The following is a 14,895-nucleotide window of genomic DNA, read 5'->3' as shown; positions in this document are numbered from 1 at the left end:
CATTTTGTTTCCTCAAGGTAATGGATATGTGCACCTTGTGTTCTCTGCAGCCTCCTCTGGCAGCTCTTGTGCTGATTAGTTTTTGTTATGTGGTTTCACACCTTATTACACTGAGTTTTATGACTAATACATAGTGCTAGTACTGCTAAGGGGTAGATACCTTACAAGACACATCTGCATGTGTGTGTGCGTGTGGTCCTGTTTAACGTTGCCACCAGCAGCAGGGGGCCGGGGGGTTACTGTTTCAGCACATGGCCTATATTTAACTTAGCAAGGGGGATTTGATCTTAAAGTCACACTGGCTCATTGAGCTATTAGCCACTGGCACAGACCACAATCATGACAATTTCCCCAAATCTATAACAATCTTTTCATGATAAGTTCAAAATCTAACTACTTGTTATGTTAAGTGCACTAACAACAAACTGTAAGACCCAGTGAGACCCAGCTTCTCTCACTGCTCCCCTCCCTAGCTCCTCTCCCCTCTTTTCATTCCCCACAGTCTATTTCTGTCCCTGGCTGAGTCAGATGGACTGCTCCCAACTTAGAATGACATAAACAGGCAGACCGACTCTTTTCCGAAACCAGAGTGGCTGAAAACATCTAGCGGACTCTATAATACACCGAAAAACAACATTGGGGGCTGCGAAGGGAAGAGCTGAAGGATATTACCAAGATGGAGGAGTGTGAGAGTCTGGCCTCGGAGGTGCCCGAGCTGCAGGAGTTTCAGAGTGAGGCTTCAGAGGCCACCAGCCAGGACGATGAAGACGAGCTGGAGGAACTGCAAAACAGGTGCTTTACACACTGAACACAGTTGAGATGAAATATACTGAATGGAGTCTGTGAGAAACTACTTGTTTAGTGTTCTTTGGTCAAATACATTTTGCTTTGAAGAGAGAAAGTAATTTTCTCTGTCTAGAGAGCGTGACTGGACCAGTGTGTCCAAGTGGAACAAAGCAGCCCTCCATTTATTTCATTTAATACCTCAAATGATCACCTGTTCTTCAGCTCATACAGGGACTTGTCAGTGCGACACTGCAGGCAGCTCTATTCTAATATTTGATATTATTCACCACCCCATATTTTACATCTCATTTATCATGTTTCATACTGGGTGCTCCTTGCCATGTCATAAATAGTAGAAGACACTGATACGTTGGATGTATCTGGGAAGGCCAGGCATCTCTTCTCTAATATTACACGAATGACGCTTTGGGACGTCACCTTGCTGTAACCCTGCAGGCGCTGAGCTGTATTGATAGCAGGAGGGACAGCTCGGAGCGCATTTGATCATTATTTTTTCAGCTCATCACTCACATTGGCAGCCTTGCACCAGACACCTGCTCTAATGCCGGAGATCAACACTTCTCAAGTAATCATCTTGAGAGTAGATCAGCGTGTTTTCAGCTTAGATTTGCCAGGTTGCCTTAGGTGCAAAACGTGAATTGGTGGTGGTGGTGGTTTCCATGCTGGCACATCTTGCTCAGATGTTTTGATTTGATTCATTGGTTTGTTCTCTACTTGCATTTCCACGAGCGGTGCCAAAAGGATCTCCTCTTGCAGACTGTTTCTTCTCGTGAATTGCGCAGAGCACAGCCTGCTCTTCTTCCTCTAACTCGGTCCATTTCGCTCTCTTCCAGTCTGCGAGAGATTGTCCAGGACCCGTCCGTGAAGCCTAAACTCCAGTGCCTGATGGTGGATCCATCGTTCTCCATGGTAACTGTTCAGAGCGAGGACAGTGGTATTGTTTGGGAGACGGCCTCTAGCCGCTGTTCGACCCCCTGGGCCTCTGAGACCAGCTCCACCTCTGAAGCCTACAGCATGGAGGGCTCCGGAGCCGCAGGAAAGATCACCATCGTCTTTGACGAGGAGAAAGTGATCCGTAGGAGGACGAGGTCTGGAAGGAGCAGCAGGCTGGGGGACAGGCTGAGCCGACCTGGTAGTTCAAGATCGGCTTCAGCCCTGGGAGTGGAGAGACCGGAGATGGCGGAGGTCTCTCTCCCCAATGTCAAACAGGAGAAAACCCTAACAGAGCCAGACTTGGAGGAAATCAAAAACAAAGATCAGCAGCTGTTTAGTTTGATTTCAGAGGGTTATGAGATTCTCAACATAAGAGTCCCCTCCAAACTTCCCACTGTGGACGAGGAAGAGAGCACAGACTTGCAGGACAATTTGTCTTATTTGGATCAGACACCAAAGATCAAGTCCCGAAGCCACCATGACTGGACTCTGCAACAGAATCATGTCCTGCCAGAGGAGGGGGAAATACTGGATCACCAAGAGGTATTTATTAATTTATCCAATTAATTTGAGTGGTTTTAATAATGAGGTATTTCATTTCTAACACTAGTTTTGGTTTCATTTGCCTTTTTCCACCATTCACATGAAATCAATATATTAATGTCTGTTAAAATGCAGTTTTAACCACATACATTGACTTGCTGATTGCGATTTTTCCTCAGCCCTCAAAGCAAGACTCTTCTCAGCCGTCAGAGGACACAGAGCTCAGACACACACCCACTCAGAAAGACAGCACTGGCGACATAGACTACTTTGAGAAGTTTACCCTGGTTGATGTGGCGGTTCCTGGAGAACAAGCTCCAGAGCTGCAGGAGGAGGCAGAACAGCCTGCAGCAAAGCCCCAAGTAGAGGAGCAAAAGCTGGCTAAGGAGGCAGCCACAGACAGCCCCTCTGTATCAGAGGACTCCTTTGTCTTTGTTACGGATGTGGATATAGTTGGGGAGCACTTGGATGAGGTCTTCTACGGACAGGGAGCTCCCGCTGATGCGCTGCAGCGGAGAGAGGAGGATGAGGTGGTGGGTGAAAAGAGAAGGAGACGAGAGAGCCAGAGATCTGTGAAGGAGAATGGATCAGTTTTGTTTGGGAGTGAAGACACCATCCTCACACCCATTTACATCTCCTCTGGACCCCCAAAGATTATTGACCAGATCCTGCTGGATGAGCCCACCGCCATGTCCTTCATGTACTCAGACCTTTACGAGGATGCTGTAGGCGAGAGGACAAAGAGCGACGGGGAACACTCTGAGCCAGAGAGCGTGGCATCCGAGAAGACTTATAAGAGACGTTTTTCAGATTCAGAGGAGGCAGACGGGTACCTGGAGAAGTTTACTTTGAAGGATGAAATTCCCACAGTGGAGGCTCAACCAGAGTCAGCGGAGGATAAGACGGAGGGGAGGATGATATGGTCGCAGAGTAAGTTTGACACGACAGGATGTCTAACAAGAGTGGTCAGAGAAGAAGACGAGGACAAGGCAAAGATAGATGCACCAAAGACACAGGATGTCAGTGTTGGAGATGGGAGAGAAGATTTACAATCAGCAACATTTGAAGAGAAAAGAGAAATAGTTACTGAGACAAAAAAGGAGAGGGAGGAAATACAACTCGCCATGGTGACTGAGGAGCAGGCTGTCAGAGTAGCCTCAGAAGAACCAATTCAGGAGTCTAAAATGAAAGAGGATCATATTGAGGATCAGGAGGTAAAACACAAAGTAAAGAGAGACCAGACGGAGCCTCCTGAGAGCAGCACTGATGAACCACTTCAGCAGGTGGACAGTAAAGTAGAGAAAACACAGGAGATTGAGGAGCATCAGAGAGACGTGCCAGCAGAAAAAACAACTAGCATTACTGAAACTGAGCAGCCATGTCAGACACAAAAAGTGGTAGAAAAAACAGCTCAGGTGGTTGTAAATGCTGCAGAGGACACAGCTGTGGGAGTACCTGTAAGCAGGGAGGCGCCTCACATCATCACGGAGAAGAGTCCGTCTGAGGAAGCAGCTACTGACACCAAGATGGTGGATTGTGATGAGAAAGCAGTAACCGAGACCGTAGCAGAGGCCCCAGCTGAAGTGAAAGAACAGGAAATTCTCACCTCTACTGAAATAGAGACACCAGCTGAAACATCTCTGCGTGAGGAGAAGGAAGCAGCAGATGTTACTGAGGATATTGCACCTGTTGAGGTCATCACTGACTGTGATTCTGCAGTACACGCGTTAGTGGAGGTGACTGAAAAAGCAGTGGATGAAAAAGAGATCCAAACTCAAGTTCAGATCGATCTTCAGGAGGTGACAAGTGTCGAGACAACAGATGCTCAAACAGCTGAAGGAGAAAAAGAACATGGCGCTCTAACGGAGGAAACTGCAGTTGAGAGCCAGTCGACTGAATTTATTCCCGAAGCTGGTCAGGAGTCAGAGGTTAAAGCAGAGATTTCAAGTGAAATAACTGAACCTGTGATGCCAAAAGAAGTCAAGACAGATTCAGATAAAAAACAGCATGAAATACTTCAATCCGAGCAGCATCAACAAGAGGAGTCATTAACTGACAGAGAGCTGATAACTGAAGCCAAAGATAAAACACCCACAGAGGACACTGGGACTCTTGCTCAGGAGATGGTGCATGTGGGTGATGAGTTAATCCTCCTTGTCCCCAAAGGACAAGTTGTAGAGATGGACATAGAGATCAGTCAGTCGTCAGAGAAGACTACAAGTGATACAGTAGCTTTCTCTGAACCTGACAGCACATGTGAACGTCTCATAGCACCTGAAATCACCACATCATGCCCAGAGACTCTCCAGGCCCCGAATGAAGAAACAATGACAGAGCCTCAACAGGAAGTAAAACCAGACGTTCTTAAGGAAGATGCACCACCCCGAAATGAGTTAGACAATCGGTACTCTCCTCCAGCACCTGTGGAGGAGGCAAACACAGAGGAGCAAAGGATGGAGTGGGAAACCGAAGAAGACGAGGGCATCTTTTCCCCTCTGAGGAGCTTTACTCCCCAGGAGGATTTGTCTGGGCTACACAGAGAGGATAAACAATCAGAAGCAGAAGAAATAGAGATGTACAAGGTGGAAGATGCCCCTGAAACAAGCATTGTTAAAGAGGATTCAAGTCCAGAGACTGATCTGCACAGAGAGGATAAACAGTCAGAAGCAGAAGAAATAGAGATGTACAAGGTGGAAGATGCCCCTGAAACAAGCATTGTTAAAGAGGATTCAAGTCCAGAGACTGATCTGCACAGAGAGGATGTAGAACAAAAGATGGAGCAAGATGAGGCAGTTGCAGAGGCTCCAGAGATGATCGTTGAGGAGCTTGAATATGAGATAATAACTAAACAGGATGCAAAAGAGATACCTGAAACACAGAGAGATGCAGAGGAACCACAGCCTGAGTCTGGTCAGGAGAGAGAAGAGAGGATGGAGGTGGTGGTGGAGGAGGAGGAGGAGAAGGAGGAGAAAGTCGTTGATCTGTCCCCAGAAGAAGAGCCCATTGAGGCTGACTATGAAATCATCGATGCAGAGGAGGAGAGTCAGGCCCGACTGGCTGCTGAGCTGCAGGGGATGGACTGGTTCTGTATCACCTGTGGAAGTCTGCTGTCAGAGGACGCCTGTGTGTCTGGAGAGCATCTCAACCACGAGGTGACTGCTGTGGACCAAGCCTACGAGGAAATCAAGGTAATGTACTATGTGAATGGAAACACGTTTTATATACATGCATTAACATTTGCTTTGGAGTTTATATTGATGGCTGTCAGAGCAGTTTGTTCAGAAGTGGTCCAACAAGACGATAGACCTCTCTGTGGTCTAATTGAACCAAACATAATTAGTGTCACTATGTAGGATACTATACTGCAGCCTACATTTCTTTATCTGTGCGTGAATGACTTTTTGAAAAACAAAAAGGAACATACATCCAGTTGCCAGTTTAAAACTAGTTAAAACGAATAGAGTTTAATACAGCAGTCTAATATTCAGTTTTTGTTGTAACTGTATTAGAGAGAAATTGATTCATATGGTCATTTTGGAGACTGCAGTTTGTGGTGATGTTGAATTGCATTGCGTTATACAGACATGTGTTTGCATTATTTTGTCCAACCCATTCATATCAATGAGAGTAGGCTAAATAACAGAAACACTAGGGCTACACGATTTAGAAAAAAATATCTGATTGTGATTATTTTGACTGATATTCCGATATGATTTGCGATATTAGAGGGAATGATGATTCTTAAATTATTATTCTCATTTTCACTGAAAAACATATTAAAATGATAAAAGGTGTGATTTTTGTGGGATCTGTACCAGACAAAGATGTTTTCTTAAGTCTGTAAAATATGATGTGTAGGCCAGAACATCTCTGCAGCTTGACAATATTTATTTTAAAATTGTATTTAGACACATTTCACCTTTAACAAATATTGCTATTTCAACAAATACAATGCAGATATAAAGACTGGAAGAAATTCTGCAAATGTATTTGGCGACCCTAATAAAATCTCCTGTGACCCACTTGTAGGTTGTGACCCAGTCTTTGGGAATAACAGCCGTACAGCACAACAAACTCATTAAATGTTGTAAATGACTACTATAGACATCTATTCATTTATCACATTTAATTATTGCCGTTTAATTAACATTTATTTTAAGATAAATAACAACTAGACCATCAATAACTATTAACAGTACTTAATGCATGTTGTTGAGCAATGAGTACTGTTAAAGTAAAATGTATGCCTTAGTTAACATACACAGTGTTAGTTAGATTATTAATGACTAAGGTTGTAGCAAAATGTTAAATATAGATTTAAAAGACTAGTTCAACATTTTGGGAGCAAATAAATATATTCCTTTTTAGATCAGATAACACTTTTTTTTTTTTTTTTTTTTTTTAAATTCCGTTTGTGGCCTCAGACGTCTCTGAAAGCGTCTCCCAGATGTTTGACCATCTGAGCAGGCTGCTGCTGAAATAACGCAGCAGCAGCAGTTCTCATGTGTGATGATGACATGCTGTAATCAAATAGCAGCTCATCATCATTTACCAGCATTATTACAACACACGGTTATGATCACTCACACTTAACTGGCATTAGTTTGGGTCATCATATCATAAAGTGGTCCCAAATTAGTCGGCTATAACGTTTCCAGTCACGCTGGCAGGGTGAAATGCCCTCAGGCTGCCGGCAGGCTGCGGCCTAGCGCCGAGCACATTGAACTGTTGTGATGTAATGCTCTGCTTTGATCTGTGGAAAGGTCCAGCGTGACATCATCAAATGGAGACTGATATGTGATCTGTTCACAAACACTGTTCTCCCTATGGGTCAGTACAGGGTCAGCCATCTGCTTTTTTTCTATATTAATGTTATAGCACCCTCTAGCAATCTAAAATATATATATTTATTTTCATTTATTTGCAGTTTTCCAAAAGCCATCTGTCCAGTTTTTAAACTGCAAACTCAAGCTTTAGACACTTCATTCACAGGAGACAAATGGGTGAAGTGATAAATAATAACAGTAAAGTATCTGTCATCTAAATCAAAGGAAAGCTGGAACAAACTGAGAATGATCTAATGTCCTTTCCAGATTATATTTGAACCAGGTCTTGTGCATGTGGGATGTTGTATTTATGTGAGACATTGACAGCTGGACTGTAAATAAGACAAAGCTATAAAACAAGTCTGACTTCAGCACAAAGAAGTGCAGTCTATTCAGATACTCTGCAGAGGGGGAATCGATCCAAGATTACCAAAACAACTTTGCAAAACTGTTTCCAGTCTATTTCTCTGAGCTACAATGTGCAATGCACTCCTGCACCTCTTCACACAGGGATGTGTGTAAATGTGTTCACACATTCTTCCTCACACACATGTCTTTTGACTTTTAATATCCTCCCTGATAATTCCCCTTTTTGACCTAAAGATTAACCTGTGTTGTCTTTTTCGGTCTAAATAATAACAACAGAAAGGAGCAGCCATTTCATATTAACTGGGGCTCCACAGATCCATCAAATCACCTCAATAAAAATCATATTTCAGATATTTCTACTGGTGGGAATCTTTTGACAACTGTGAAGCCTAAGTTTGGTGCAATCTGCAAACTGCAATGAACATCTTTTTCCTCAAAGGATAGGTTAATATTTTTTTGTAGAGAAGAGCAGGAATAATTACAACTAATATCTCTTTCAATATATGGGTATGGGAGTATTTTTTTAGTTAGACTTGCAAAAATGTTTGCTTTGGGATATAAGGTGGAAAGAGTACTATAGCACTCAAGGTACTTTAAAGACATTTTGCTCAAGTTAAAGTGCACTTGTGTTAAAATGTACTTAAGTAAAAGTAAAAATTAGGTTAGGTCATTTAAAATGTACTCTGAGTAAACGTTACTGCGTTGCATTTTAAAAGGGGGAGGGGGGGTAATGATAAATGATATTACTGATAGATTAAACAGTAGGCTACAAAATAGATTGCATGCCAATTTATACACAAGTGGAACAACATCAGCAACAAGACCCCTTCTGTCTAAACCAACTGACAGGCACTCTGCAGTCTGTGCATACAACTGAATACAACTGATTATCAATTATATATATAGAACAGCCTTCCTCAGTGTAGCCTTACAAGAATGAACCAGAAAAGAGAAAAAAATAAAGGCTACAATTAAACAAAGTAACAGTGGAATCAATAAAACATCTGCAAAGCAGACTACCATGTAAACAATATAAGCTCCACAGGCTGCAGACACTAACACATCACATAACAGCAAAGGAGAGACTTCATAGTTTACATCATGGGTGTATTGAGAGAACAGTTTACATACCTAGAAGCACAAACGCAACGTTGCTAGGCGACATGTTTTTTGATGTTCTCATCTGCAGAGTTCAGCAGTGTGTTGTTGTACTCACCTGTCTGAACGTCACCCGGTGAGTCTTCCTTGAGCACCATGAAGTACTAAACCAGGGGTCAGCAACATTTACTATCAAAAGAGCCATTTTAAGCAACAAAAAAAAATAATCTGTTTGGAGCCACAAAACATTTGAGCATTGTGATGAAGGTAACACAGTTTATAGTCTAAGTTTATAGTAAATAAGTCTAATGCAGTGAGGGCCAAAGAGCAAATGTACTACAGAGTATTAGGGCCACATTTAGGGGAAAAAACATCAGAGATTTACAGAATTAAGTTGTAATGTGATGAGAATAAAGTCATAACTTTGAGAAAAAGTCGTAATATTACGAAAATAAAGTCATAACTTTACGAGAAAAAAAGTCATAATTTTACGAGAAAAAAAGTTGTAATATTACGAGAATAAAGTCATAACTTTACGAGAATATATGACTTTATTCTTGAAATCTCAGATATATTTTTTTGCCTCAATGTGGCCCTAATACTCCGTCGTACCAAAGACCTACAACAATGATAAATACAAATTAAAATGTAAACAAAAAAAGTTATTGATTTCCATTTTTATAAATCCACAAGGAGCCACTGGAGAGGGGCTGACGAGCCTCATGTGGCTCCAGAGCCGCAGGTTGCGTAGAGACCCCTGACCTAAACAATCTGCTCCAGGTTCAACTTCTCTTCTCGTAATAGCATAACATAACCAGTCACACTCAGCCTCGCTGTCCCAGTATAACCAGTCCACTGCAGTCTCTCTGGTCCCACTGCGCTCTACTGATTCAACACGTTTTGAGCTTCAGATTAACAGAATGAAAACAGCAGAAAGTCACACACCTCAGTAAAAGTTCCTCAGTGAACACAGAAGTCACATCGCGGTTGTGTCCCTTAGCCTGCAAGCCAGGAGGTGCATTGACGCATTAATTTGCAACTTTGTTTTTTTAACCATTCCGATAATAACCACACCTCATGATTGTGCCTGAAGTGGCCCCGGCACCTGAACGCAACAGGTATCAGGTGTTTCCGGGGTGTCATCACCACTGTGGACCGACACATGGAGCTGCATGGCGCCTTCCTGTGGCCGCAGACACACCTGCAGCTTCTTGAGGGCGGTCTGCAGGACAGATAATAATGCACACAGTGCACTTTCATAGACTAAGCTACTGGAGTTACCCTGCACTATATTCATTTTTAACAGTCTCTTCTGCACTATATTCACTTTTTTTAATAGTCGTGTATCACAGCTGTTACCCTGCACTATATTCAGTTTTAAGAGTTTTCTTCTTCATCTCCTTGTATTTTTATATCTGGTATATTTTTTTGTACTTTGCACTACTAACTTTTTTACTGTCTTTTTACTAACATGTTTTGCACTATGGAACTGTGATGCTGGAAACTTCAATTTCCCTCGGGATCAATAAAGTTACTATCTATCTATCTATCTATCTATCTATCTATCTATCTATCTATCTAACTGTCTATCTGTGTCTATCTATCTATCTATCTGTCTATCTATCTATCTATCTATCTAACTGTCTATCTGTGTCTATCTATCTATCTATCTGTCTATCTGTCTATCTATCTATCTATCTATCTATCTAACGAGAGTAAATATAATTTGTGACTTCCACCCTTTACCTACAAGTGTGTCTTTCATCAGGAGAAGCTGGGCGACTGGATCTCAGAGCTTCAGGGGAGGTCAGAGAACATCGAGGACTTGGTGTCTGAGCTCGAACTGGCCTACAACTCTGTAGAGGTAAAACAAACTGTCTTCACATTTAATACTAAAATGTTGATGATACACTATTTAATTTGTGAATATATAATATCTCTGTTTTTAGGACCAGTTTGTGGAGAGTGAGGCAGCGATGCAGGCGCAGAATGAGGAGATGATGGCTCTGGTGATGGAGCAGTACAACGACATGTCTGTCAGCATGGAAGAGGAGAAGAAGGCCAAACTGGAGCAGCTGTATGACCAGATTGTCTCCTTCCAAGAGAGCATCGACTCTGCCAAGGCCACCTTGGAGCACACGGCCAGGGAGGCTGAGACTGACGCACGGGTGAGTCCTGAGCTTTATTGATCCGTGGTATCATATTCGGCCGATTATCAGGGTTTATGTCCAATTTCTGATAAATCCCTTTTCAATCTGTTCTCCCACTAGTCACCTGAAGACATCCATGCAAGGTAATGGGATTTCAGTGAATGGAGTTTTGAGCGAGTGTGGTCTTACAATACAGTTTGCTGCTTGACCTGCAGAGTTATAACCTAACCTCTGCTCAGTATATAGACATTTCTTTGCCACTAATTTGTGGTTGTGGCCAAGGACTAAATGCTGTGGTTGTGTGGTCAGTCTCAATGCAGCTCTGGACTCAGCCATGTCACTGGAGCTGGGTCCCAAGGGACTGCTGGTGTTCGAGGACTACGCCAAGGGCAACACGTCCAGCTCTCACGTCGCACAGCGCAAGGGGATCCCAGGTAGGTCTGATATAAACACATCTCTGCAGATACACCTGACATCTATACATGAAGTCTTGTGCCATTTTGCATTAAATGTGAATCTTGTATGTCTCCTGGTTCTGTGCCTCAGTGCCTCAGAGGCCTACGCTGCAGCCTCAGGAGCCAGGCTCAGCCACCAGCACCAGTGTCACTGTTTACTGGAAGGTCAACCCTGGAGATATCATAGACTGCTTCCAGGTCTACTGCATGGGGGATCCACAGGGAGGTAAACACTTTCAGGATGGGGTTTAAACTGGAAAATGGTGGCCAAAGTTCAAAGCGCTCTCTATGAACACAGTGCATGTGTTGTGGCTGCTGTTGTCCACAGCTGTGTCAGAGGAGTACCGTGTGACAGTGAAGGAGAGTTATTGTGTCCTGGAGGAGCTGGAGCCTGACAAGACCTACAAGGTGTGGGTGATGGCGGTCAACTATACCGGCTGCTCTCTGCCCAGCGAGAGACTCTCCTTCAGAACTGGTCAGTCTGCTCACTGGAGCTAAAGTTACCACAATACAGCAACTTTGATGACAGAAAGCATCATTATATTCTTTACTAATACTGTGAAGCGAGTTTAGATTGATCATATGTGTTATTTATTTTTTTAGAGTATCTACATTTTTGGTGGTCCAGAAAGACTTTTAAAGACAAAAGTTAATTTCAAGCTATTATTGACATCTTGTTCTCTTTGTGGCAGCTCCATCAGTGCCAGTGATTGACACGGAGCGCTGTACTGTCATGTGGGATTCAGCCACGCTGCGGTGGAGCTCAGCCAATCTGACTCCTGAACAGAGTTACACCCTGGAGTACTGTCGCAAGTATGAACTGGAGGGAGAGGGGCTCAGGTGAGCTGCACATTTCGATCTACATTGTAATATTCTATACACCAAGGTTTATTCTTTTAATGTCTATGTGTGCATGTATGTGTGTGTTTGTGATGTTCTCCTATAGGTCCATCTCAGGAATCAGAAGCTGTGAACAGAGGGTCTCCCTGCAGCCCAATGAGAACTATCTGTTTTACATCAAAGCTGTGAATGAGTCTGGAGCCAGCGAACAGAGCGAGGCTGCTCTCATTTCCACTAAAGGTATAACAAAACACACTCTTAAACTTGTGTTTGTACTTCTATTTGTATGCAACATTACACAATTATAAAAACAGTACAGTTTTTTTTACAGTATTTTCTCTCACCTGTTACTGTTATCAGGGACGAGGTTCCACCTGCTGAAAGCCTCAGCTCACCCTGCTCTGGAGCTGTCGCTGGACCAGACCACCCTGCACTACTCTCAGGAAGAACATGAAAACACACCATCCACAGACGAACTGTGAGTTTCAATCAGCTCCTACCACTCAACCTTTTAAAGAATATTGTGTAAACCAGAGTTTTGTGTGTGTTTTCTAGGTGTCCATCCATCCTGGGTGAGTTGTTGCCGGCACAGGGTCATTACTACTGGGAGACCCTTGTGTCAGGAAGCACAGCTTACAGGCTTGGAGTGGCGTACAGCACAGCCAATAGAAACATCTCACTGGGAGAAAACAGCCTGTCGTGGTGTTTGCAGTGTGTCCCTACACCATCAGGGTATGCATAAAGCATTTCATCCCATTTACTGTACTTCCCATCTCTGTTCTGGTCCAAACCCTCCTGTCTTCACTCTCTGTCTGTCCAGCTGCAGGTTTCAGCTGCTCCACAACGACGCTCAGTCCAGTGTGTTTGTGATTGAGATGCCTGAGCGAGTGGGTACTCTCCTGGATTACCAGCTCGGTCGTTTATCTTTCTACAATGCCCAAAGTGGTCAGTTGTTAGGCACTTTCTGCCAGCGCTTCACCCAGCCGTGCCACCCTGCTCTGGCCCTGGAGATGCCAGGCAGCCTGGAGGTCAGCATGGTGCTGGAGGCGCCGGAGTTTACCAAGGAAAGCTAGCTCTGCTATCTGCCTCACACACACTGAGGAGTTTACAGTTCACGTTGGACATATATTGATTTGAATGATCTTAGTGTGAAATGACCATTGTTGCATTATTGAGAAAGCTACAGATCTGACAGGACATGTACTGATATCCCCCCTTCAAAGGCAGAAGACATACTGGGTCCCATACTACAATGGATTTGTGTGTTTTTATTGAGATTGAACCTAAACAATATAGTGCAAGTTTTCCCTGATTAACATCAATCAAAATATCTTGTAAATACAAAAAACAGTGAGAGGCAGTGGAAATGAATGACGATGTGTGAAATGCAACTGGATTGAAATTTAGTGCCTTTAATTTTTTTTTCACAGGGGAGTGTCTTGTATTTTGTTTTGGTCGAGGGAGTAAAAGTGAAATGTTGTGGATCATTTTGTAAATTTGACCACAACATATGCTGATGTGATTGTTTTGTACTGTAAATGTTCTTTGATTTACTCATGTTCAGTTTTCTCCTCTTTATTTAAACCCTTACTGTGACTACTCTCTGCATATTAAAGTGAAACACACATGGTATCATTACAAAGTTTAGGCACTGGGTTTATAGCTCCAAGAAACATACTGTGGCACTTTTGAACTGTATTTCATATTGTGAATTTGTGTAAATAACCTTTGTAAACAGATGTGATCTCTTCTATATTTTCCTTTCTTTGTCTTGTAAACTGATTTCAACATCTGAGCTGAATGAACATATTTTTCTATTTGCACAACTGGACTGATTGTTTGTTGTCAGCTCATTAGCTTTCTAACATACATTCACCACTAGAGGTCGTCATCACTCCATTAGCTCTAATATTGGCTCAAAATACATTTCTGCCACCAATCCTAACAACTTCTGCAGAATCTATCATGCACTTAGACGTCCAGATTGCTTCTGATGACTTGCAGCTACTGTAGATTTGGTAGCTGACAAAGCTACATGGTTCTCCAGGGGACATGTCATTTCACAATTATTACGAAACTATTTTTCCAGGCAGTCGCACCTTTTCTCCCTCATCTCTGATCCTCATTTCTGGGTAAACAGAGAGAGGAGGAGAGTGAAAGGAAGAAGAGGGGAGCGGGGCAAACACATGCAGACCATCAGAGAACAGCTGCTGGCTTCCATGTGATCTGTTGGACTGCTCTTTGAAAAGTCACAGCCTCATTTTACTGGGATTGGGACTGATAACACTCTTGGTTGGGAAATTGGAACAATTTTTTATTGTATCTGAACTCTGGAAGGATCTTTATCTGTTACAGTGGAAAGTTAAGACCGGGGACTGTTTTTGTACCTCATCTCAACACCAGACTTCTTTGACACTAGATTTATTCTTCAAACATATACTTTTCTAACTCAGAAAGATAGAAAACAGGACAACAATAGTGCAGCTAAATCATCGAAATCGAAAAGATGGAAACACAAGATAATTCTTTTTGACAACAGAACCAAATGTTCTATTTATTTCACTTTACCACCCTTGTTAAACAGCCAGCCAAGAGAAGCCTCAGCAGGAGTCTCTCCCTCACGTGACCGGTGACTTCCATAATATCTGATGTCAAGTATGCATCATCTCCTTTCAGCTGAAGGACTCAGTTTTTCCATGTCTAAGGCCAAAATAAAACAAAGAGCTCTCTATTCTCCCAACATCTAAACAACTGATCACACAATACACATGGTGGGTTAGGGTGGAAGCGACTGTAATTATTACTGGAAAAACAAGTCAGCCAATAGCACGCCTTGCTGCATCAGCTTAGAAGATTGAAGAAACGTCTACCTCC

General features: G+C 42.9%; 2 protein-coding genes across 5 annotated transcripts in view; one reads left to right on the top strand and one right to left on the bottom strand.

Annotated features, from left to right (window-relative positions):
- The window catches only part of homer1b (homer scaffold protein 1b), a 45,958-nt gene extending 36,296 nt beyond the window's left edge, over window positions 1-9,662 (bottom strand). Inside the window, exon 1 of one of the 3 annotated variants that reach the window (XM_074638167.1) lies at window positions 9,522-9,662. The gene's annotated coding sequence lies outside the window, so the exon portion shown is untranslated. Of the gene's footprint in view, window positions 1-8,609; window positions 8,627-8,694; window positions 8,712-9,521 lie in introns of those variants that run through there. The other 2 variants (XM_074638169.1, XM_074638168.1) reach the window with 2 other exon arrangements.
- Window positions 491-13,852, top strand: cmya5 (cardiomyopathy associated 5). 2 transcript variants are annotated; one of them, XM_074638156.1, is made up of 15 exons: window positions 491-792; window positions 1,641-2,283; window positions 2,463-4,865; window positions 4,974-5,471; window positions 10,345-10,440; window positions 10,526-10,744; window positions 10,847-10,869; window positions 11,036-11,160; window positions 11,273-11,407; window positions 11,510-11,656; window positions 11,874-12,021; window positions 12,128-12,261; window positions 12,382-12,499; window positions 12,577-12,753; window positions 12,842-13,852. In XM_074638156.1, the coding sequence occupies exons 1-15, from the start codon at window positions 677-679 to the stop codon at window positions 13,092-13,094; spliced, it is 5,235 nt and encodes a 1,744-aa protein (XP_074494257.1). In that variant the 5' UTR covers window positions 491-676; the 3' UTR covers window positions 13,095-13,852. The 2 variants fall into 2 exon arrangements, with proteins under 2 accessions (XP_074494257.1, XP_074494256.1); XM_074638155.1 differs by having other exon boundaries at window positions 2,463-5,471.
- Window positions 13,853-14,895: the final 1,043 nt, after the last annotated feature.

This window comes from Sebastes fasciatus, chromosome 6, assembly GCF_043250625.1.
Source record: "Sebastes fasciatus isolate fSebFas1 chromosome 6, fSebFas1.pri, whole genome shotgun sequence".
In the NCBI taxonomy this organism is placed as follows: Eukaryota; Metazoa; Chordata; class Actinopteri; order Perciformes; family Sebastidae; genus Sebastes; species Sebastes fasciatus.
Note: the sequence above shows the minus strand (reverse complement) of the source record. Positions and strands in the feature narration are given on the sequence as shown.

Coding starts and splice junctions, on each gene's coding strand:
- cmya5 (XM_074638155.1), top strand. CDS start 677: ATGGAGGAGTGTGAGAGTCTGGCCTCGGAGGTGCCCGAGCTGCAGGAG. Junction 10,441..10,525: donor TGGCCTACAACTCTGTAGAG/GTAAAACAAACT, acceptor CTCTGTTTTTAG/GACCAGTTTGTGGAGAGTGA. Junction 10,745..10,846: donor AGGCTGAGACTGACGCACGG/GTGAGTCCTGAG, acceptor TTCTCCCACTAG/TCACCTGAAGACATCCATGC.